The sequence below is a fragment of the Balaenoptera musculus genome, chromosome 15 (assembly GCF_009873245.2).
Source record: "Balaenoptera musculus isolate JJ_BM4_2016_0621 chromosome 15, mBalMus1.pri.v3, whole genome shotgun sequence".
Classification (NCBI taxonomy): Eukaryota; Metazoa; Chordata; class Mammalia; order Artiodactyla; family Balaenopteridae; genus Balaenoptera; species Balaenoptera musculus.
This window is the reverse complement of record NC_045799.1, coordinates 50856328-50878444: the sequence shown is the minus strand read 5'-3', so window position 1 is coordinate 50878444 and position 22117 is coordinate 50856328. Positions and strand designations below refer to the sequence as shown.

At 54.0% G+C, this 22117-nt stretch overlaps 4 protein-coding genes across 9 annotated transcripts; 3 read left to right on the top strand and 1 right to left on the bottom strand.

The window, feature by feature from the left end:
• Window positions 1-226: 226 nt before the first annotated feature.
• On the bottom strand, window positions 227-3015 carry NDUFB10 (NADH:ubiquinone oxidoreductase subunit B10). 2 transcript variants are annotated; one of them, XM_036827118.1, is made up of 4 exons: window positions 2722-3015; window positions 1241-1379; window positions 650-789; window positions 227-391 (listed from the first exon to the last, which is right to left on the bottom strand). In XM_036827118.1, the coding sequence occupies exons 1-4, from the start codon at window positions 2867-2869 to the stop codon at window positions 288-290; spliced, it is 531 nt and encodes a 176-aa protein (XP_036683013.1). In that variant the 5' UTR covers window positions 2870-3015; the 3' UTR covers window positions 227-287. The 2 variants fall into 2 exon arrangements, with proteins under 2 accessions (XP_036683013.1, XP_036683012.1); XM_036827117.1 differs by having other exon boundaries at window positions 1241-1394; window positions 2722-2976.
• An 888-nt stretch (window positions 3016-3903) lies between these two features.
• LOC118881623 (small EDRK-rich factor 2-like) lies at window positions 3904-4258 on the top strand. The gene is given in 2 exon segments (XM_036826748.1): window positions 3904-4141; window positions 4224-4258. Coding segments are annotated over 2 exon segments (273 nt in total).
• Window positions 4259-5512: 1254 nt separating this feature from the next.
• Window positions 5513-13026, top strand: RPL3L (ribosomal protein L3 like). Of its 2 annotated transcripts, none has more exons than XM_036827115.1 (10): window positions 5513-5619; window positions 6113-6305; window positions 8145-8313; window positions 9500-9635; window positions 10937-11123; window positions 11218-11378; window positions 11585-11686; window positions 12175-12270; window positions 12475-12617; window positions 12885-13026. In XM_036827115.1, the coding sequence occupies exons 1-10, from the start codon at window positions 5617-5619 to the stop codon at window positions 13003-13005; spliced, it is 1311 nt and encodes a 436-aa protein (XP_036683010.1). In that variant the 5' UTR covers window positions 5513-5616; the 3' UTR covers window positions 13006-13026. The 2 variants fall into 2 exon arrangements, with proteins under 2 accessions (XP_036683010.1, XP_036683011.1); XM_036827116.1 differs by having other exon boundaries at window positions 5514-5619; window positions 12498-12617.
• A 448-nt stretch (window positions 13027-13474) lies between these two features.
• On the top strand, window positions 13475-17848 carry MSRB1 (methionine sulfoxide reductase B1). Of its 4 annotated transcripts, XM_036827413.1 has the most exons (5): window positions 13485-13622; window positions 15143-15220; window positions 15414-15562; window positions 15908-16022; window positions 16960-17848. In XM_036827413.1, the coding sequence occupies exons 1-5, from the start codon at window positions 13568-13570 to the stop codon at window positions 16989-16991; spliced, it is 429 nt and encodes a 142-aa protein (XP_036683308.1). In that variant the 5' UTR covers window positions 13485-13567; the 3' UTR covers window positions 16992-17848. The 4 variants fall into 4 exon arrangements, with proteins under 4 accessions (XP_036683310.1, XP_036683308.1, XP_036683309.1 ...); XM_036827415.1 differs by lacking the exon at window positions 15143-15220 and having other exon boundaries at window positions 13475-13622; XM_036827414.1 differs by lacking the exon at window positions 15908-16022.
• The last annotated feature ends 4269 nt before the right edge of the window (window positions 17849-22117 follow it).

Below are 22117 nucleotides of genomic sequence, written 5' to 3'. Positions count from 1 at the left end.
GGGGCCGTACCATGAAGCTTGTGGGATTTTCGTTTCCCGACCAGGGGTTGAACCCAGGCCCCCAGCAGTGAAAGTGCAGAGTCCCTAACCCGCTGGACCATCAGGGAACTCCCTATTCTCAAGTTTAGTGGTGGCTGAATTTGGAAGGGAAATGAGGCCAGTAAGATGAGAAATCTGAATAAAGCTTATCAGTGTGTCAAGGTTGGGGGCTAAAGATGACACCACAGAGATTCCATTACTCTTTATTTTAGCAACAGCGACAGACACGTGAGGTGGTTCGAGCTGCCTCAGGCAGCAGCAGCCTCTTTGGCGGCTTTTCTCTCTGCCAGCATCCTCTGCTTCTGTTTTGCCAGGCACTTCCTGGCAGAATAATGGGCCCCCAGGTCATGATCTGGGAAAGAGATGGGGAGGGGAGTCATGGTCCATGATGGGAATTTGTGGTCTTCATGCAGGGAGGGCTCAGGCGGCTAAGACAAGTTACTGAGCAGACAAGGGATGAGGTAAGGTGATTTTTTTCTACAACCACCAGAGACTGGGCTAATTAGCAAAATGTTTAGTACCCAGCTGTGTGGAGACTGGAAGGAGGACTGTGAAGTGAGGTGGCAGAAGCAGGAGTAGCTGGGGGCAGGCTGGGGTGGAGCTGACTCACAGCGGTCCTGGTAGGCCTTGGCCACCTGGGTGAACTGCTCCAGCTCCTTGGCACAGTTCTGCCTGTAGCTCTCACCTTCCCTCTGCTGACAGGCCTTTAGCCTTTCCTGGATAATGTTGACGATTTCCTGATCAACTTTGCTGAAAGGAAAATGAGAAAGATGGTGAACAACAGGGGTCCCCAACCCCCAGGGCCGTAGACCACTACGGTCCATGGCCTGTTAGGAACCGGGCTGCACAGCAGGAGGTGGGCGTTGGGTGGCAGGCGCGTGAGCTTCATCTGCCACTCCCCGTCGCTCGCATTACTGTCTGAACCTCCCCCCCCCCACCGCCACCCCGTGGAAAAGCTGTCTTCCGTGAAACTGGTCCCTGGTGCCAAAAAGGTTGGGGACCGCTGGTCTAAGTCTATAAGGATTCCCTGTACTCGGAAAGTAAAATGAAGGCAGGGCCTGGGAGCCCTGTGGTCTGGCCCCTCCACCCCTAGATCTGGGTTGGCCACCATCTCATGGCATCGGGAGGGAATATGCTCATTGCACAGGGCTTTCAGTAGTATTCACTGACTAAAAGAAGAAGCCCAAGGGGGAGAACTTACTAGTCTCTTCTCCATTGCATTTCTGCTTCAAACATGCACAATATGTCCTTTTCCTTGCACTCAGTGATGTCCGGCACGCGGCGGAACTCACGGTGGTAGTAATAATACCTGTTCTTGGCATGCTGCCGCTCTATAAACTCTGCAAAGAGAAAACCCCAAGTCCAAAGGCCCTATTGGTTTGGACAAGCCACAGTTTGAAAGGGCTCTTAGCTTTGTATTTCTCATAAGCCGTGGAAGAGGCAGGTTTCCCAAATGTTCTCAGCTTTTACAAAGACTGGCAATTGGACTCCCGAAGAAGAGGTGTGGGCTGGCAGACAGTCCTGGAAAGGACTGGGCTACAAATGGCAATGTCTACCGTTTATGGAGTTTCTTGTAAGCCAGGAACCACCCTGTGTTGCATAATACATTAACTCACTTTGTCCCCACGATAACCCTATGGGGGGCAGATCCTTTTCATTTACAGAGAGGAGACCCAGGCTCTGAGAGATGGCAGGATTCAGAGCCCGTTTTCTGCAAGCCCACACCCTGCTACAGTCCCTCCTGCCGGCCCAGCTCCCCCAGAGCACGGGGATTCCACTGTGGAGGCAAAGAGGCCCCAACAGGGAGCCACCAGCAGGGATTCCAGTCCCAGTTCTGCTACTGCTGACCTTCCGGCCTCAACTTCCCCATGGGTAAATGAACAAGTTAGACCTAGTGAGATCTCATCCATCCAGACGTATAAAAAACTTTCTAGAAAACTGCTATACAAAAGAGGGAGCAGATCCACTACTGTCTTTTCCAGACCTTGGGGCGGGGTGGGGTGGGGTGGGGGTGGTTCCTCCCCCGACAAAGAGCCACCAGAGCATGCTATGCACCCCAAATGTTCTGTTGTTGAACGAATGGATTGATTAATTAGGTGCATGAATGAATCGCCTGGCACTAGGGACTAAGGGCATTATGCTCTGCCTGCTGCACCACCAAGATGGCTGAACCACAAACTGGACAACGATGGTTTAAAACGTTCACCTAGTTTGGACCAGAGATGGCGGAATTTGGGCAGCTCTCAAGCGTGGGCACACACGCAGGGCAAGTTACAGCACACGTAGGTGGAAGGGGCCTCGGCCATCAGTGACCACCCGGGCCATTTTGCAGGCATGCAAAGGGTTGGGAGAACCCCTGTACCTCAACAGCCCTGTGTGACCGCCTGCTGTGCAAAACGCAGGATGCAAAGCGTGCAGGGAGAGTGGGATCTAACAAGCCTCAGGACGCAGATGACTTCGATCAGCAAACAGCCCCTAACATTTGAGAGAGGCCGGAGACCAGGGGTCCGTGGACGGCGGCTGGGGCCATACAGCAGTGAGGGCTCTTGGTGTGTGTGTGAGTTGGGGCGTCCCAAGAGGTGAGGCCTGGGGTGCAGTGGGGGTCCAGGCTGAGTGACGGGTGCGGGGGGCCCGGGAACGGTTGGGAGGCCCCGGGGCGCAAGGCCCGGCTGGGGCTCGTACCTCTCGCGAGGGTCACTGGGCGGTCCACGAGGAGGTCGAAAGCCTTCGTAAAATAGGTGATAGGGTTGGTCAGAGAGGTCTGCGGCGAGGGCGCCGGCGTGCGGCGCGGGGGCTCGGGGTACACGTTGTTGTCCCAGCTGTCCGGCATGGCGGCGGCGCGCGGCGGGCTCGACTCTCGGACGCGCTCCCGCGGCCTCCGCCTTGGTCCCGCGGCCTAGTTCGCCCGCACAGAAGACACCGGAGAGCGGCCGCGCCTGCGCAGGACGGCCGGCGCCCGCGAGGCACCATGGGACTTGTAGTTCGCCCCGCCTGCCCAAGTGTGGCCTCGGGAGATGCTTCGCAGTGCGAGCGCCCCCTCATAGGACCGCAGCGCCATTGCACTCGCGACGAGCGCCTACTGTGTGCTGGGCGCTGGTATCAGCGGTGAAGGAAACAGAGATCCCTATTTACATTCTAAGGGGAGACAGACACAGGAGTAAGGAAACTATTCATTCAGTTCGGATGGCGTGTAGGCACGTGCCAAGTGCAGCAGGGAGCAGGATGATGAACACAGCTCGGCTCTTCTGGAGAACTCAGGCCGGTAGAGCAAATAACAAAGTCAACAGATAACACAAGCTGCCAAAGGCTGTACTCTTCCAGGAAGCCCTCCTGGATTGTCCATTCCCTACATCCCTCTCTGAGCTCCATTGTGTCTGCCAGGGCCCCTCATGGACTGGCTGATGCCACTGAGCTTGGAGAGGGGGCTGCCTGGGGCAGCACAGAAGGTAGGGTTTGCCCCCCCACCCCCCCCCCACCCCCCCCCCCACCCCCCGACTAGGGAGAAGTGGCTCCTACCCTGGGCACAGGGCACTCTGTTTTGGTTCTGAGGGTTCCATCCTGGCCCTGAGCACTGTTGTGCCCTTGAGGCAGCTCCACTGACCAGGGCCCTACTGGCCACCCTCTGTGATCTCCATACCTGGCACACCCCCTGGCTAGCACCAGGGAGGATGGGTGCTGGTCACTTCCTGCCCAGAGGCTGGGGTCAGTCATTAACTCTATGGACGCACAGAATCCGGAATCATAGTAACCTTAAATCTTCAAATCATGAACTCTTAGAAACTGTCACACTCAACTAATTATAACATTGACCTGCAATGTCGGGCTGAACGAGGGGACCCAGTGGAGGTGGGCCGGAGTCATCGCATGACCCTCAGTAACCAGCACGAGCTCGCCCACCAGAGGAATATGAGAAAGCAGAGTATAGTACTCAGTTAAGGGAAAGCACCCAGATGATGGCTTTCTGCTGCCACCCAGCAGCGGACAGACTCAGAGATTATGCAGCAGAAGCAGAAAAAGGCAAATGAGAGGGAGGAACCCAAGCAGCTTTGTGGCTCCATGTCTAACCCTCTGGCCCTTGGCCTGTGTGGCTGGAGCCCCCACCGTGTGCTCCCAGGCCCAGCACCGAGGGTGTTCCCTTTGGCCCTGTGTCTGCAACATGTCGCTCCTGTGCTACCTTCCTTCAGGGAGCCCCTCTCCCCCAGGGCCATTTCTGGGCTGAGGGGTTTACCCCTTCCCAGTGATTTTTTTCCTGCAGGACTCAGCCCAAAGTATTAAAAGTAGCTTTGTCATTCAAAAACAATGACAAAAACAAAGAATTGTAGATTTTAGTAGCATAGAATTTTAGCACCCAGGGATGCAAAATCCACAGACCTGCAGAGATATCTTAGGCCTGTAAAACTCTGATTCTACAATTACAGAACTTTAGAACCATAAAATCTTTGAATTAAAAAATAAAAAATTTCAGGGACTTCCCTGGTGGCGTAGTGGTTAAGAATCCGCCTGCCAATGCAGGGGACACGGGTTCGAGCCCTGGTCCGGGAAGATCCCACATGCCATGGAGCAACTAAGCCCATGCGCCACAACTACTGATCCTGCGCTCCAGAGCCCACAAGCCACAACTACTGAAGCCCGCGCGCCTAGAGCCCGTGCTCCGCAACAAGAGAAGCCACTGTAATGAGAAGCCTGCGCACTGCAGTGAAGAGTAGCTCCTGCTCGCCACAACTAGAGGAAGCCTGCACGCAGCAACGAAGACCCAACACAGCCAAAAATAAAATATAAATAAATAAATTTATTTTAAAAAAGTATAAAAAAAAATTTAAGTTCATAAAATTATCTTAAGGGACTTCCCTGGTGGTGCAGTGGTTAAGACTCTGCGCTCCCAATGCAGGGGGCCCGGGGTTCAATCCCTGGTCAGGGAACTAGATCCCACATGCATGCCGAAACTAAGGAGCCCGCCTGCTGCAACTAAGACCCGATGCAACCAAATAAATAAATATTAAAAAAAAAAGTATCCTAAGTGTTCTTGGCTCATAGCTACTAGAGTCAAGGGACCTTGATTGAATCACAGTTCTAGTGATCCTCTGGGCACAGAGCCAAACTTCCCCATCTTCCCGCCGTTTGTCCAGCTCAGGCTCACAGCCCTCAGGACAGCACAGGAATCTGCTCTGCTTCAAGGCCAGCAAACTGGACTCAGACCCTCCTAATGGCAGCTGCCCAAGGGAAGCTCCCCAACCCGAGTTCCTAAACCCCCTACCAGGCCAAGTTGTTTCTGTCTTGGAGGGTCACACGAAGCAGAAAACAAAGTGTGTGACCCAGTCCCAGGACCCTTGAGGAAACAAGTGCCAGCCCTAGCTCCAGGTGCACCCCCCCAGGCTGCCCAGGCTGCCCCCCTTCACCCTGCCCTGGGCCAGGCCCGCTCCTGACACCAGAGCCCACATCCGCCACAGGAGATGACAGAGCTCCCCTGCCAGGGGCTAAATCTGGGATCTGGCTGCTGTGCGTCCTGGCCCTGCCACTCGACCTCCGACGCCTGGTGAGGTGGCCCCTTCCCTTCCTAACCTGCAGGGACAGTCCTCCATGGTCAGTGGGCTGGCGGGGGCGGCGTTGGGGGGAAGCACGCCAGCTTCCTGGCGAGGGGCAAGTGGGCTTCTGGGATCTATCCCAGCAGAGAAGGTCCTTGGGCCTGTGACAGAGTAGGTGATTAGAGGGGACAGCAGGGGGCCCAAGCTCTGGCTTCCAGGCCTAGGACAGGCAAACAGAGGGACAGATGGCAGCGGCCCCCTGCCTCTGTGGCCTTGGCCACAGGGTGGACCTGCCTCTTCTGGGCCCAGCCAGGCAGGGCCAGGCCACTGAGACAGGAAGCCCATGGGTGAGGGGGGCTGCTGCTGGCTCTGTCCCTAAGACACTGCCCTTGGAGAAGTTTCCCTCCTTTCTTGTGGACAGATGCAGGCCCTGAGGGCCACCAGGTCTCAGCCTGGGGTCTCTAGCTCACTTCCGGTCTGGTCTCTGGGACCGCCCAGCTGCATCCAGCAGGGAGACCCCAGCTCTGATCTCCCTTCCCTTCTGTCCCCAGTCCCACCGGAAGTTCTCTGCCCCTCGGCATGGACAGCTGGGCTTCCTGCCACACAAGAGGAGCCGCCGGCACCGGGGCAAGGTGAAGACGTGGCCTCGGGACGACCCCAGCCGGCCCGTGCACCTCACGGCCTTCCTGGGCTACAAGGCTGGCATGACACACACTCTGCGGGAGGTGCACCGGCCAGGGCTCAGTGAGTGGGCGCTAGGGGCCCCTGGGGGGCGGGCCGAGCACCCTCGACCGCCAGAAGATCTGGAGGTCCTTCCAGATGCTAGGAGCCACAACTGGGCTCCTGGAGGGGAAACAGCCCCAGAAGGGGCCAGGCCCCGCCCATGGGCACCTCAGTCAGAATGTTGACTGCTGGCCGTGCCTCAAGAACTGATCTGTCGGGCCTTCCCTTGGTGGTCCAGTGGCTGGGACTCCGTGCTCCCAGTGCAGGGGGCCTGGGTTCGGTCCCTGGTCAGGGAACTGGATCCCACATGCCGCAACTAAAGGATCCTGCATGCAGCAACTAATAGATCCCGCACGTGGCAACAAAGATCCCACATGCTACAACTAAGACCCTGCACAGCCAAATAAATAAATAAATATTAAAAAAAAAAAAAAAAAAAAAAGAAAGAACTGATCTGTCATTGCCCCAGTTTACAGATGAGGGAATAGAGCAGTTATGAAACTTGTAGGAGCTAAGATTCAAGGGCAGGTGCCCCTACACACTTCCGGTTTTGAGATCATCGTAGTGTGGTTATAAGAAATAATACAGAGGGATCCCACGCACCCTTTACCCAGTTTCCCCAATGGAAACATCTCTTAATACCATGGTAATATGTCATAGCTGGATAATGACATGGATACACTCTACCCATCTTATGCTGGATTCTCCTGAATAAGATGTGTGTTTATTTAGTTCTATGAGGTTCTGTCACGTGTAAATGCGTGTACCCACCACCTTGGAACATTCCATTCCCACAACAGTCCCTCCTGTTGCCCTATTATAGCCACAGCCGCCACCCCCCAACCTTCTGGCAACCACTCATCTGTTCTCCATCTCTCCTAAAGTATATATTTTTTGGCTGCGCCATGCAGCTTGCAGGATCTTAGTTCCCTGACCAGGGATCGAACCCGGGCCCTCGGCAGTGAAAGTGCCAAGTCCTAACCTCTGGACCGCCAGGGAATTCCCCTAATATATATATATATATATATATAAATTTTATTTATTTATTTTTGGCTGTGTTGGGTCTTCATTTCTGTGCAAGGGCTTTCTCTAGTTGCGGCAAGCGGGGGCCACTCTTCATCGCGGTGCGCGGGCCTCTCTCTATCGCGGCCTCTCTTGTTGCGGAGCACAGGCTCCAGACGCGCAGGCTCAGTAGTTGTGGCTCACGAGCCTAGTTGCTCCGCGGCATGTGGGATCTTCCCAGACCAGGGCTCGAACCCGTGTCCCCTGCATTGGCAGGCAGATTCTCAACCACTGCGCCACCAGGGAAGGCCCCCTAATATATATTTTAAGCATATACTTCTTTGACTTCGGATCAGCCTCATTAATCACATCTATAAAATCATGGGTTTAGGACAAGTCTTAGGTTTTGTTCTAGAACTCATCCACATACATTCATAGTGCCCATTTGTACTCCCCTAGAGGACGCCCAACCCTACCCTTTGGGGGATGCTGCTCTGGCTGTGGCTCTCCTGGCCCACTCCTGGGTGGTCTGGTGGGGAAATCGAGGCAGGAGCGGGTCAGGCCTTACCTGAGCTGAGTCAGAGCTAGTGTGGACACTTGTGGGGTCTTGCCCAGCAGTGGCTCCACACGCAGGGCAGAGCAGGGAGAGAAGGGCCGGGAGTGGGGAGGCTCAGGGCTGGAGGTCAGGGGCCTGCTCACAGGGGCCTCTGTCCGCAACAGCCCTGGGGCTCTGGCGCTGGGTCCTCCTGCGGGCAGGTGGGGCTGTGGTCGGCACTTCCATCCCTTCCCCCTCTCCATGGGACTCCCCATGGGACTCGGAGGCCCCCCTCCACGCCTCTGTCTCTGGGTTTCGTTCAGAAATTTCCAAGAGGGAGGAGGTGGAGGCGGTGACGATTGTGGAGACGCCGCCTCTGGTGGTGGTGGGCGTGGTGGGCTACGTGGCCACCCCGCGAGGCCTGCGGAGCTTCAAGACCATCTTTGCGGAACATCTCAGCGACGAGTGCCGCCGCCGCTTCTACAAGGACTGGTGAGGCCCCGTGGGGATGCCGGGCGGTTGGGCAGGAGGAGGAGTGTCAGCAGCGTGTGGAAGGCAGGAAAGTGTGTGTGTGTGTGTGTGTGTGTGTGTATGCGTGTGAGTGTGTGATGCCTTCCCTCCAATAAAAGACAAGAGGGCTGGAGAGGAAATTAGTTAGAGGAAAAAGGAAAGCAAACATTCTCATCCTCAGGGTGAACTAAGGAACTAATTTGATGGAATGTCAGAGTTGGTTCCGAGCTTCCTAGCAGCCAGGGTGAAAAGGGAAATAGCCAACTGACAAGCTCTTTTCATCAGAAAGAAAGGCATCCTTAGGCCTCAAATCTTCCCTGGCATTAAGTCCAGAAAGGGAAGGCGCCTCTGCCTGAGGAACCTCACAGACACCCCCTTCCATATGGAGGCAGAGGCACGTATAGCCTCCATGGGAGGTGAGGATCTTGGGCCCCAGTGTCAGAGCAGGCTGTGTGACCACAGGCAAGCTGACTGACCTTTTAGAACCTCACCTCACCCCCCCACCACACACACACACACACACACACACACACACACACACACACTCCCCACAGACACCGTCAAATGGGAACAGGAGAGGTCCCCGCATCTTGGGGCAGCCCTGAGGATGAGCTGAGCAGAGTGTGTCAAGTGCTCAGCACAGGGAAAGAGCTCAGCGAACGCCAGCTGGTCTTGTTTTTGCTGCTGCAATTGTGATCAACTTGCCCCTCACCTGACCTCTGTGAACCTCGGTTTCTTCATCTGTAGGATGGGGATAATGATGTCCACCTTCCAGCATCCTGGCAAGGGTTAGGAACGATGGGGTGTGGGGCCTGGCCAGTCCTGACTGTTCGCTTTAGAAGTGGGTTCAGCAGCCATGGCAAAGTGGGCACGTGGCCGTGGCTGGCTGGCACGCCCCTTCCCTGGGCTCCTGCACATCTGCTCACTCTCAGCCCCAGGAGGCAGGGAGGGTACCCACTTTACGGAGGAGGAAACTGAGGCCTAGAGAGGGAAAGACAGTCTGTGCTTAAGGAGGGCGCCCGGAACCAGCCCAGGGACCCCAGGGGCCCAGCAATGCCTCCCCTGGGAAGGGGAGGAGGGAGGAGGGGGACATCTAAGCCCATGCTTGGTAGGCTGCAGTGGAGGCTGCCGTGCTGGCCGTGCTGAGCACCCTCTGTGCGCGGCTCAGGCACAAGAGCAAGAAAAAAGCCTTCACCAAGGCCTGCAGGAGGTGGCGCGACGCCGACGGCAAGAAGCAGCTGCAGAGGGACTTTGCTGCCATGAAAAAGTACTGCAAGGTCATCCGGGTCATCGTCCACACCCAGGTCAGCCCCTACCCCCTGGTCCACACTGGTCAGCCAGTCCACCCCCTGGGCCCACCCTCCCTCAGCCTGGCTTCCAGGAGCCCTGGCAAATGTCAGCCTAAAAATACTGCGAGCCCTGGGCATAGGCCCAAAGTGTCGGCTGACCAGCCAGCCGCCGGCAGCCCCGGGGATGGGGTGTTGGGCATCAGTGCACTCTGAGGGCTGCGGGGTACTGGCCACACCCAGCAGTCAACCAAGGCCCTGAAATGCCCCAAAGGTCCAGGATCGTCTGCCCAGTGTTGGGTGTGGGGGGCCGGCCGCCTCTGTTTGGGGTCTGGCACATGTGGGTGTGAATCAACATTCGTAAGTGGGGTCTGGCTTCGTGTGGGCTGACAGGTTACCTATACCCTCTGGCTTTTTCTGGAACGTTCAGGGAAGCCTCCCCAGGCCCGGAGCAGTGACCCTCCCCAACTGCCTGAGTTACTCTCACACTTGCAGTTCCTGGTTTCGTGTGTCATTGGTTAACATCCATCTCCCTCCATAGACTTGAGCTCCACGGGGGCAGGGGTCACAGCCTCCTGCTCACTGCTGTACCCCACCCCCCAGGAGGCTTATATGCAACAGGTCCTCCATCAGTACTGGTTGAGCCCTATGCTGTGACCTAACCGCGTCCCTGCTTCCACCTCACACAGCAGCAGCCAGAGATGTTTAAAAATGTGCATCAGATCATGTCACACCCTGCACTTGGAATAAAGCCCGAGCTACTCCCTGTGAGACCTGCCTGGCCAGGCCCCTGCTCAACTATCACTGCCCTGAACCCTCCTCCCTGTTCACCACAGTCCAGACACACTGGTCTCGTTTCTGTCCCACCAACCACCACCTCCCCATCTTCCCTGCCGCAAGGCCTTTGCATATGCGGTTCCCTCTGCCCCAAAAGCTCTCAGATCTTCACCTAGTGGTTCCTTCTTGCCATTGATGTCACCTCCTCAGAGGGGCCCTCCTTCACCACCCTCATGTGCAATAACTGTCCCCTCCACCCTCAATATTTCGTCACAACACTTAGGCCTATCCAAGAGTTTACTTGGTTTCTGCCGCCCAACTAGATGGCTCCATGGGGGCCAAGACGCTGTCTGCCTCATTCCATGCTGTATCCCCAGTGCCTCGCACAGAATGTGGCATATAGGCACACCAGAGCATGGGATCATCTGTTGAATGAATGCGTGCATGAAAGTCTGCCGGGGTCACCAGCTGGCTTTGTCGTGTCTGCAAATGGGGGTGTGTGTGACTTTCTGGGAACCGACTGGCCGTGCCATGTCTTACAGATGAAGCTGCTGCCCTTCCGGCAGAAGAAGGCCCACATCATGGAGATCCAGCTGAATGGCGGCACGGTGGCTGAGAAGGTGGCCTGGGCCCAGGCCCGGCTGGAGAAGCAGGTGCCAGTGCACAGCGTGTTCAGCCAGAGTGAGGTCATTGATGTCATTGCCGTCACCAAGGGCAGGGGCGTCAAAGGTAGGGCTGGGTGGGGATGGTGGCTCCAGGAAGGCTGCCTGGAGGAGGTGGGGGCCAAATTGGCCTCTCAGCCATCCGCCCCTCCCACCTGCAGGGGTCACAAGCCGCTGGCATACCAAGAAGCTGCCGAGGAAGACCCATAAGGGGCTGCGCAAGGTGGCCTGCATTGGTGCCTGGCACCCTGCCCGCGTGGGCTGCTCCATCGCCCGGGCTGGGCAGAAGGGCTACCATCACCGCACAGAGCTCAACAAGAAGGTGTGTCCGCAGGCCTGGTTTGAGGGGGGATGCCCGTGACCACACCCCAGTGAGTGGGGAGCATGACTCAGATGCTGCCTGGCCCCCTAAGGCTCTGAAATGCCCCCACCAGCGCCTGGGTCTAAGCCCACATTCTGATGGGTGTGGGCATCTTGCCAGCCCCAGAGGCTACCTGCTGTCCCCAATGTGCCCTGTGCTCCTGGCAGATCTACTGCATCGGCCGGGGGCTGCACACGGAGGACGGGAAGGTGGTTAAGAACAACGCATCCACCAGCTACGATGTGACCGACAAATCCATCACACCACTGGTGAGGGTGGGCCGCCAGTTTGGCTGAGGGGCCTGGTGTGCATGTGTGGGGCAGGCCTGTGGGGTGCTGCCCTCCCCCAAGAGCTCAGGCACCAGGGTGGACGGCCTGGGTGGACCAAACCCCTGCTGTTCCTGCATCCTCAGAGCCACCACTGCAGACAGCTCACCCTCCAGCTGCTGTCACAGGGTGCAGAGTGCAGCAGCTCCGACTGTGGCCTTGGAGTCAGGCTGCCTGGGCTCAAACCCCAGCTGCAGTGTGTAGCAGCTGCGGGGCCTGGAGCAAGTGACTTCACCCCTCTGAGCCTCAGTTTCCCTCCTCTGTAAAATGCAGATTTTTAAATAAGATAATCACGGGAAGGACTTAGGGTGTGGCTCAGATGCTGCCCTGATTAGTGATCGAGAATGTCACCCTAGGCCAGGGGAGTTCTCCTAGGGCCCCCAGCTGCCTCCTAACCCAGCAGCCCCTTTCCTGGACCCACCTTCCCACAGGGTGGCTTCCCCCACTACGGGGAAGTCAACAATGACTTCGTCATGCTGAAAGGTTGCATCGCGGGCACCAAGAAGAGGGTCATCACGCTGAGGAAGGTCAGTGCCGGGTGGTGAGCTGGGGAGTGGGAGCCCCATGGGCCTTGGGGGAGTTGGGGGGGCTGGCCTCCAGCCTGCTTCAGGAGGGGTGGGGATGGGGAAAGCAAAGAGGGAGAGGTTCTAACAGAAGCTGGGTGAGTGAGACCTTCCTGTGTGGGCTGGGGGTAATGCGAGGGGCTGAGTGGGGACCTCCCACGGTGACAGCTCCCCTCTCCCACCGGCTGCAGTCCCTCCTGGTGCACCACAGCCGCAGGGCCCTGGAGAACATCGAGCTCAAGTTCATTGACACCACCTCCAAGTTTGGCCATGGCCGCTTCCAGACAGCCCAAGAGAAGAGGGTCTTCATGGTGAGCCCACCAGCCTTGCTCTCTGGGGCTCCGACACCACATCCTACCTGCCCCAGAGCGGGGAAGCTGAGCAGATGGGGGTGGCACGCATGTCCCTGCACTCATCCACAGGAGGGGGCTTTTAGGGGTCCAGTCCTGGGCACTGATTCTTGCCAGAAAGGAAGTAGGGGAGGAACCAGTGGGAGAGGGCGCAGGGCCGACTCCGCGTAACCCAGGCGGCTGGTTAGACCCCTGTGACTAACGCTACTCCTGTCCCTCGCCCACCAGGGTCCCCAGAAGAAGCATCTTGAGAAGGAAAAGCCGGAAACCTCGGGAGACTTGTAGGCAGGATGGGATGGAGGGAGCCAGAAAGAAGCGCGGCACAACCCTCCCCTGTCCCCTTGTCTAATAAAAGCCAGAGACAACTCTTCCCGCGGTGTCTCAGAGTTGGGGGGCACGGAAAGGCTGGTCAACGGCCGGCAGCCCGGGGCTTAGCGCCGGGAAACGACGAGAGCATACGCGGCTCTGGGTGCACCGCGGCAGCCACTCCAAATCCAGCGCAGCTCAGCAGCTCGCCCTGCCACTAGGGGCAGGGCGGCAGGGGCGGGGCCGCGGGGGCCGCTGAGGAGTGGTCCTTAGTGGTGGGCGGGGCGTGCTGGAAGACGGAGGGGGCAGGTCCTCGGGAGGGGGCGGGGCCTCCTGGAGGCGGAAGCCGGAACCCTAGTCCCGGGGAGGGATTGGTCCGTGGAAAGGGCGGGTCAACGGGAGGCGGGCCCTGCGAGGGTGTCTCGCAACTCTGGACGTGATTGGTCCCCTGGGGGGGCGGGGCCTCGGGCGCCGGGGCAGGTCCAGGATCCAAGTGGGATCGGTTCGCGGGAGGCGGGGCGGGAGGCGGGCACAAGCACCAGGTCGTAGGCCTGTGGCCTCGGATCTGTCGGAGGCGGCGATCGTGCAGCGGTCTCGTCGGCGCCATGTCGTTCTGCAGCTTCTTCGGGGGCGAGGTTTTCCAGAACCACTTTGAGCCGGGTACGACCTGTGACCTCCTGGAGGACAGCGGGGGCGGGGACGCGTATTAGAGGGGGCGTCGCAGCCCTCCGGGTGGCGATGGAGCCCCGGAGTCCCGGGAACGGGGGCCGAGTGTGACTGCGCGGGGAGGAACGCATGTGGGTAAAGGGGATACAGAGGAGGGAGAAGTTGGGGGTTCCGGAGAGTAGGGGTACTTGAGGGGAGAGGGACATTGGAGAGAGGGGGTCGCTGTCCTCGAGGAGGACAGACCTTGAGTGTGAGCGTAGCCTTTTCCGAGGAAATCTGCGGGGTCAAGGTATGGGGGTGGTGACGCCGTTGCGGGTATCCGGGTCAGGATCGGAACTTTAGGGGGAGGCGGTGGAAGGTCTTGTCCAGGGGCAGCTCCTGTGACTGGCCTGTCTCTCCTTGGGGCATCCCCCTGATATTACCTCAGCCCTTTCTTCTCCCCGGTTCCCCAGACCTGCGGGGTAAGCTGGAAAGCACGTCTTGTTGGGATCCAAATGTGACCGCCTGGGTGCCTCCCCCACCTGCCCAGGGCCCCAGGTTTGGGTAACCAGGAGTGCTGCCAGGCTGCCAATGGCCAGTGAAGTTTGACTGGATAGCCTGGGTCAGGTAGGAGGGGTGGAAGGTAGGGGGTGAGTGGTTGGTTTGGGGGCATGGCCGGCCGTCAGCCCTGGCCCCAGTCTTTGAGAGGCCCAGATGAATCCCCTTCTGGGCTGTGCTTTCTGGTCATGGACTAATTTGGTAAAAATATGCCCACAGGCAAGACTAGGGCAGCGACCTATCCCTGGGTGGGATTTGTTGGGTGTCAGCCCTCGAGGGGGCTGGGATGTGACACCCTGCGTCTCTGTGAGCCAGCTGTGACATAGGACCCTCTGGGCAAAGTCCTCCCTTCAGACTCTCTGGCTGTGGGACTCCGGGTTGTCCTCAGGCTACTCTGCCAAGCTGGAAACTCCACTCCCACAGCAGCTCCTGTTTCCTCTTTTCTTCCTCAAGTTACTGGTAAAGGCTGAGTAGGTCACAGACTCCAGGGCAAGCTGTCTCCAGGCCCGGCAGGGGGCAAAGGGTGACTCAGTACCCCTCGAGGGACCCCCAAGCAGTTTCCTGTTCTGCGAGTCAGTTTTGCAACCTTTCTTTTTCCCCCCTCAGGGTGATCTTTTGGAGGTAGGTTGAAACTCATCCTTCTCCCTGGCGCTCTGTCTTCCTGGGCCCTCTGTCTGACTGGAGGTCTTTTGCTGGGATCAGTCTTTTCCTGCTTGGAGAGCAGGCTGGTGTCTGGGCATCGACCTTATGGCTTCTTTGGGCAGAGGGAGGTCCACGTGGGAAGGGAGGGGGGCTAGTGGTGGTGCTGGCCATGCCACAGCCCCCACCGTGTGGGGCCTGCTTGTGTGTGAGGGGCAGAGCTGTGTCCTCATCAAGACTGCCTGGGTTCCTTCCTGGCTGCACACCCTGTAGCTGAGCGTTTTGCATCCCTGAGCCTCAGCTTCCTCATCTGTAAAATGGGAACGTCTGCATTACAGGGCTGTTAAGAAGAGTGAAAGAACTAAGTGTGAAAAGTGGCTCTCCTGGTCTCTGGCACAGGCTCAGAACCGCTAAATGTGAGCTCCATGCTGTGTCTCCCCCACAGAGCCGATACCCAGGCTTATGGGTGGCGGGTGGGTGAGTGGGGAGGGTGTGCAGCCCACCCTGTAACCAGAGTGCTGCTGTCCTCTCCTGAGTTCAAGGATTTGGGTGCTCACCCCCGAGGCGCTGGAGCCAGCATCTCTGCTCTTGCCTCCCCTTCTGCCCCAGGCATCTACGTGTGTGCCCAATGTGGCTATGAGCTGTTTTCCAGCCGCTCAAAGTACGCACACTCATCCCCATGGCCGGCCTTCACCGAGACCATCCATGCTGACAGTGTGGCCAAGCGTCCAGAGCACAATCAGCCTGGAGCCTTAAAGGTGGGTGGTAGCAACTGGGGGGCAGTGAGGAGGTGTCAGCCAGGGGGGTCCTGAGAGCCCCCACCCCTTCCTGCTGCTCCCCCTACAGCTGTAGGGGCCTAGGGTCTGTCTATTCCAGGCCTCTGGCTTCAGCCAGGGGAGCTGACACCTCAAACTATTGGGAGACCCTGGGGTCCTGATGGGAACAGGGAAACAAGATGGTTTTCCGGGGCAGGTTCTGGGCCAAGGCCAACCTCTCATTCCAGCAGTTACCTTGGGAAATAGGCATGGGGAGGACCCCATGTGCTGGTGGCAGCAGGGGCCATGGCTGCAGCTGTTTTCATGGCTGTCTTGTGGTCTTCCCAGGTGTCCTGTGGCAGGTGTGGCAATGGGCTGGGCCATGAGTTCCTGAACGATGGCCCCAAGCGTGGACAGTCCCGCTTCTGAATATTCAGCAGCTCACTGAAGTTCATCCCTAAAGGTGAGCTTGCCTGCCGGCAGCTGGGCACAGGCCTGTGTACAGGCCTTTAGACGCCCAGGGGCACACTGTTCTCATGCACTTACAGTGACAAAGCATGGGGGCACCAAAGTGCGCTGCCCAGGGCCACTGGAAGGTGGCTGCGGGACAGGGACAAAGGGCAGATGCCCTGCCTCCTGCATCTGGTTGATCGCGTGCAGGGCGGTGCGGAGGCTGAGTTCCGGGGCTGTGCAGCTGCAGGCTTGCTCATCAGCCTCTCTGAGCCTCCTCATCTTCTGTGTAGTGGGCGTGATGGCAGAGCCTCCTTCACAGGCCCGTTAAGACTGGCTGCATGAAAGTGCACTGGGGTCTGGAGTGTAGTAGGGGCTCAGTAAATATGTGCTCCTGTTGGCAATATTCTTATCACTGGTAGATTGTTTGGGAGCCGTTTTTCATTTGTGTGTGTTTTATCTGAGCTCAGCCTCCTCTCTGGCCCGTTGCTCTGTGTCTGCATCCCCAGCCGCCCTCTGGACTCCTCCGCACTCTTTGTAGCTCAAATCCCTCTCCTCATTTGCTGCCCGCAAGACTGCGGCCAGTCCCTAGTCTCAGTTTTATCCTCTGTAAAATGGGGTTGCTAACAGCCCCTGCTCGCTGCCCTCACTGTGGGGTTAAGTGAGGCTGTCCGTGAGGCCCGGTGTGTGATAAAGGTTTGATAATAGTTTTGTCCTTTTGTAGTTATTTGTCCTCCAGTACGTGTGGAGGAAAGACAGACTCTGGGTTCTCCGGCAGATCTCAGGAAACGAACTGGGCACAGAGACACCCCCAGGCTGCGGGTCTGGGTCCTTCCTCCCAGCTCTCTTGGTCTGCAGGCTGCAGCGGGAGTGGGCTGGGTCAGGGAACGGTGTCTGAAACCTAAGTTAGCAGCGACTTGTTTTTCTCTCCCCTCCCTCATTTCTTTCAGGCAAAGAAACTTCTGCCTCCCAGGGACAGTAGGTGGGCAGCCCACACCCATCCCAGATGGACGCTGCTTCGTGGCCACACTCTGGACATCCCACCTTAGAAGTGGAACCCCAGACATTTGGACAGGGGAGCGGGGGGAGGGGAGTAGCTGAAACATCAGGAAGGTTCCCGAGGCCTTGCCTCCGAACAGGCTAGGAGAAGGGAAAAGGCTGGGAAAAGGAGAAGGCTACACTTGGCTGCCAGGGAGGCCTGGAGGCCCCACTGTTGGCTCTCACAGGAGTCTCAGGGAGGGGGCTCTATGCCTGGCTCGTCTTAGAGTGATGGTGCAGCCCCCACCTTCTCTCCTCAGCCCACTGCCCCCTCCCTGCCTGTCTGGACTCACCCCCATGAGGCCCAGTTCTGAGATGGGCTCTGGCCCTCGCCGAAGCTCTTGCCCGTCTCCAGCAGGCTGTGCTAGGAGAGAACGCAAACAGGGGCGGCCCCAATTGGCTGCTCCAGCCCTGGTCACTCTATGATTCTCTCTGACTAAACCCTTCCAGGCAGCCAGAGTGGTGATGATCTGTGACCCGCTGGGGGAGCAGGCAGAGGGGACAGATCTCTGGCCTCTCGGTTACGAAAGGAGAAATCCCGAACCTTGTTGCACCATCTATGTGGATGCTGCTTGCCCCACTCAGGCTTAGGAAAGCAGCTATTGCTCCATCACCTTGACTGTGCAAGGCTGGGGACCCCGGAGCTCACAGCCTACAGTTCACTGCTTCTGGGGACACAGTGACTGTGCCTCACTGCACATGCTCTGAGGGTCCTGCCATCAGGGAGGGTGGGCGAAGCCCCTTCCATCTTGAATCCTCTTTGGAGTAATCAGGAGGAGATCAATAAACAAACAGAACCCAGGCTTGCTGTCTTTATTAACAACATCAGGGACGCCAAGACCCAGGGTCAGGCTTTGCACAGCTGTTTCACTTGTTCCACAAATAGTTATTGAGCTCAGTGTCAGGCTGTAGCTTCAGTGCTGGGGATGCAGCCATGAGAAAGGCAGATGGTGCCTGCCCTTAAGGTCTTTTTTTTTTTTTTTAATTTTAAAATTTAATTTTATTTATTTTTTTATACAGCAGGTTCTTATTAGTCATCAATTTTATACACATCAGTGTATACATGTCAATCCCAATCGCCCAATTCATCACGCCACCACCCCCACCTCCCTGCCGCTTTCCCTGCTTCGCGTCCATACGTTTGTTCTCTATATCTGTGTCTCTGTTTCTGCCCTGCAAACTGGTTCATCTGTACCATTTTTCTAGGTTCCACATATATGCGTTAATATACGATATTTGTTTTTCTTTTTCTGACTTACTTCACTCTGTATGACAGTCTCTAGATCCATCCACGTCTCAACAAATGACCCAATTTCGTTCCGTTTTATGGCTGAGTAATATTCCACTGTATATATGTACCACATCTTCTTTATCCATTTGTCTGTCAATGGGCATTTAGGTTGCTTCCATGACCTGGCTATTGTAAATAGTGCTGCAATGAACATTGGGGTGCATGCGTCTTTTTGAATTACGGTTTTCTCTGGGTATATGCCCAGTAGTGGGGTTGCTGGATCATATGGTAATTCTATTTTTAGTTTTTTAAGGAACCTCCATACTGTTCTCCATAGTGGCTGTATCAATTTACATGCCCACCAACAGTGCAAGAGGGTTTCCTTTTCTCCACACCCTCTCCAGCATTTGTTGTTTGTAGATTTTCTGATGATGCCCATTCTAACTGGTGTGAGGTGATACCTCATTGTAGTTTTGATTTGCATTTCTCTAATAATTAGTGATGTTGAGCAGCGTTTCATGTGCTTGGCCATCTGTATGTCTTCTTTGGAGAAATGTCTATTTAGGTCTTCTGCCCATTTTTGGATTGGGTTTGTTTTTTTTAATATTGAGCTTCATGAGCTGTTTATATATTTTGGAGATTAACCCTTTGTCTGTTGATTCGTTTGCAAATATTTTCTCCCATTCTGAGGGTTGTCTTTTCGTCTTGTTTATGGTTTCCTTTGGTGTGCAAAAGCTTTGACGTTTCATTAGGTCCCATTTGTTTATTTTTGTTTTTATTTCCATTACTCTAGGAGGTGGATCAAAAAAGATCTTGCTGTGATTTATGTCAAAGAGTGTTCTTCCTATGTTTTCCTCTAAGAGTTTTATAGTGTCCGGTCTTACATTTAGGTCTCTAATCCATTTTGAGTTGATTTTTGTGTATGGTGTTAGGGAGTGTTCTAATTTCATTCTTTTACATGTAGCTGTCCGGTTTTCCCAGCACCACTTATTGAAGAGACTGTCTTTTCTCCATTGTATATCCTTGCCTCCTTTGTCATAGATTAGTTGACCATAGGTACGTGGGTTTATCTCTGGGCTTTCTATCCTGTTCCATTGATCTATATTTCTGTTTTTGTGCCAGTACCATATTGTCTTGATTACTGTAGCCTTTGTAGTATAGTCTGAAGTCAGGGAGTCTGATTCCTCCAGCTCCCTTTTTTTCCCTCAAGACCGCTTTGGCTATTCGGGGTCTTTTGTGTCTCCATACAAATTTTAAGATTTTTTGTTCTAGTTCTGTAAAAAGTGCCATTAGTAATTTGATAGGGATTGCATTGAATCTGTAGATTGCTTTGGGTAGTATAGTCATTTTCACAATATTGATTCTTCCAATCCAAGAACATGGTATATCTCTCCATCTGTTTGTATCATCTTTAATTTCTTTCATCAGTGTCTTATAGTTTTCTGCATACAGATCTTTTGTCTCCCTAGGTAGGTTTATTCCTAGGTATTTTATTCTTTTTGTTGCAATGGTAAATGAGAGTGTTTCCTTAATTTCTCTTTCAGATTTTTCATCATTAGTGTATAGGAATGCAAGAGATTTCTGTGCATTAATTTTGTATCCTGCAACTTTACCAAATTCATTGATTAGCTCTAGTAGTTTTCTGGTGGCATCTTTAGGATTCTCTATGTATAGTGTCATGTCATCTGCAAACAGTGACAGTTTTACTTTTTCTTTTCCAATTTGTATTCCTTTTATTTCTATTTCTTCTCTGATTGCCGTGGCTAGGACTTCCAAAACTATGTTGAATAATAGTGGTGAGAGTGGACATCCTTGTCTAGTTCCTGATCTTAGAGGAAGTGCTTTCAGTTTTTCACCATTGAGAATGATGTTTGCTGTGGGTTTGTCGTATATGGCCTTTATTATGTTGAGGTAGGTTCCCTCTATGCCCACTTTCTGGAGAGTTTTTATCATAAATGGGTGTTGAATTTTGCCAAAAGCTTTTTTTTTATCTATTGAGATGATCATATGGTTTTTATTCTTCAATTTGTTAATATGGTGTATCACATTGATTGATTTGCGTATATTGAAGAATCCTTGCATCCCTGGGATAAATCCCACTTGATCATGGTGTATGATCCTTTTAATGTGTCGTTGGATTCTGTTTGCTAGTATTTTGTTGAGGATTTTTGCATCTATATTCATCAGTGATATTGGTCTGTAACTTTCTTTTTTTGTAGTATCATTGTCTGGTTTTGGTATCAGGGTGATGGTGGCCTCGTAGAATGAGTTTGGGAGTGTTCCTTCCTCTGCAATTTTTTGGAAGAGTTTGAGAAAGATGGGTGTTAGCTCTTCTCTAAATGTTAGATAGAATTCACCTGTGAAGCCATCTGGTCCTGGACTTCTGTTTGTTGGAAGATTTTTAATCACAGTTTCAATTTCATTACTTGTGATTGGTCTGTTCATATTTTCTATTTCTTCCTGGTTCAGTCTTGGAAGGTTATACTTTTCTAAAAATTTGTCCATTTCTGCCAGGTTGTCCATTTTATTGGCATAGAGCTGCTTGTAGTAGTCTCTTAGGATGCTTTGTATTTCTGTGGTGTCTGTTGTAACTTCTCCTTTTTCATTTCTAATTTTATTGATTTGAGTCCTCTCCCTCTTTTTCTTGATGAGTCTGGCTAATGGTTTATCAATTTTGTTTATCTTCTCAAAGAACCAGCTTTTAGTTTTATTGATCTTTGCTATTGTTTTCTTTGTTTCTATTTCATTTATTTCTGCTCTGATCTTTATGATTTCTTTCCTTCTGCTAACTTTGAGTTTTGTTTGTTCTTCTTTCTCTAGTTCCTTTAGGTGTAAGGTTAGATTGTTTATTTGAGATTTTTCTTGTTTCTTGAGGTAGGCTTGTATAGCTATAAACTTCCCTCTTAGAACTGCTTTTGCTGCATCCCATAGGTTTTGGGTCGTTGTGTTTTCATTGTCATTTGTCTCTAGGTATTTTCTGATTTCCTCTTTGATTTCTTCAGTGATCTGTTGGTAATTTAGTAATGTATTGTTTAGCCTCCATGTGTTTGTGTTTTTTACGTATTTTTCCCCTGTAATTCATTTCTAATCTCATAGTGTTGTGGTCAGAAAAGATGCTTGATATGATTTCAGTTTTCTTAAATTTACTGAGGCTTGATTTGTGACCCAAGATGTGATCTATCCTGGAGAATGTTCCATGCGCACTTGAGAAGAAAGTGTAATCTGCTGTTTTTGGATGGAATGTCCTATAAATATCAATTAAATCTATCTGGTCAGGCTTCCCTCGTGGCGCAGTGGTTAAGAGTCTGCCTGCCAATGCAGGGGACATGGGTTCGAGCCCTGGTCTGGGAAGATCCCACATGCCGCGGAGCAACTAAGCCCGTGAGCCACAACTACTGAGCCTGTGCGTCTGGAGCCTGTGCTCCGCAATGGGAAAGGCCGCAACAGTGAGAGGCCCTCGCACCGCGATGAAGAGTGGACCCCACTCGCCGCAACTGGAGAAAGCCCTCGCACAGAAATGAAGACCCAACACAGCCAAAATAAATAAATAAATAAATAAATTTATTAAAAAAAAAATCTATCTGGTCTATTGTGCCATTTAAAGCTTCTGTTTCCTTATTTATTTTCATTTTGGATGATCTGTCCATTGGTGTAAGTGAGGTGTTAAAGTCCCCCACTATTATTGTGTTACTGTCGATTTCCTCTTTTATAGCTGTTAGCAGTTGCCTTATGTATTGAGGTGCTCCTGTGTTGGGTGCATATATATTTATAATTGTTATATCTTCTTATTGGATTGATCCCTTGATCATTATGTAGTGTCCTTCCTTGTCTCTTGTAAC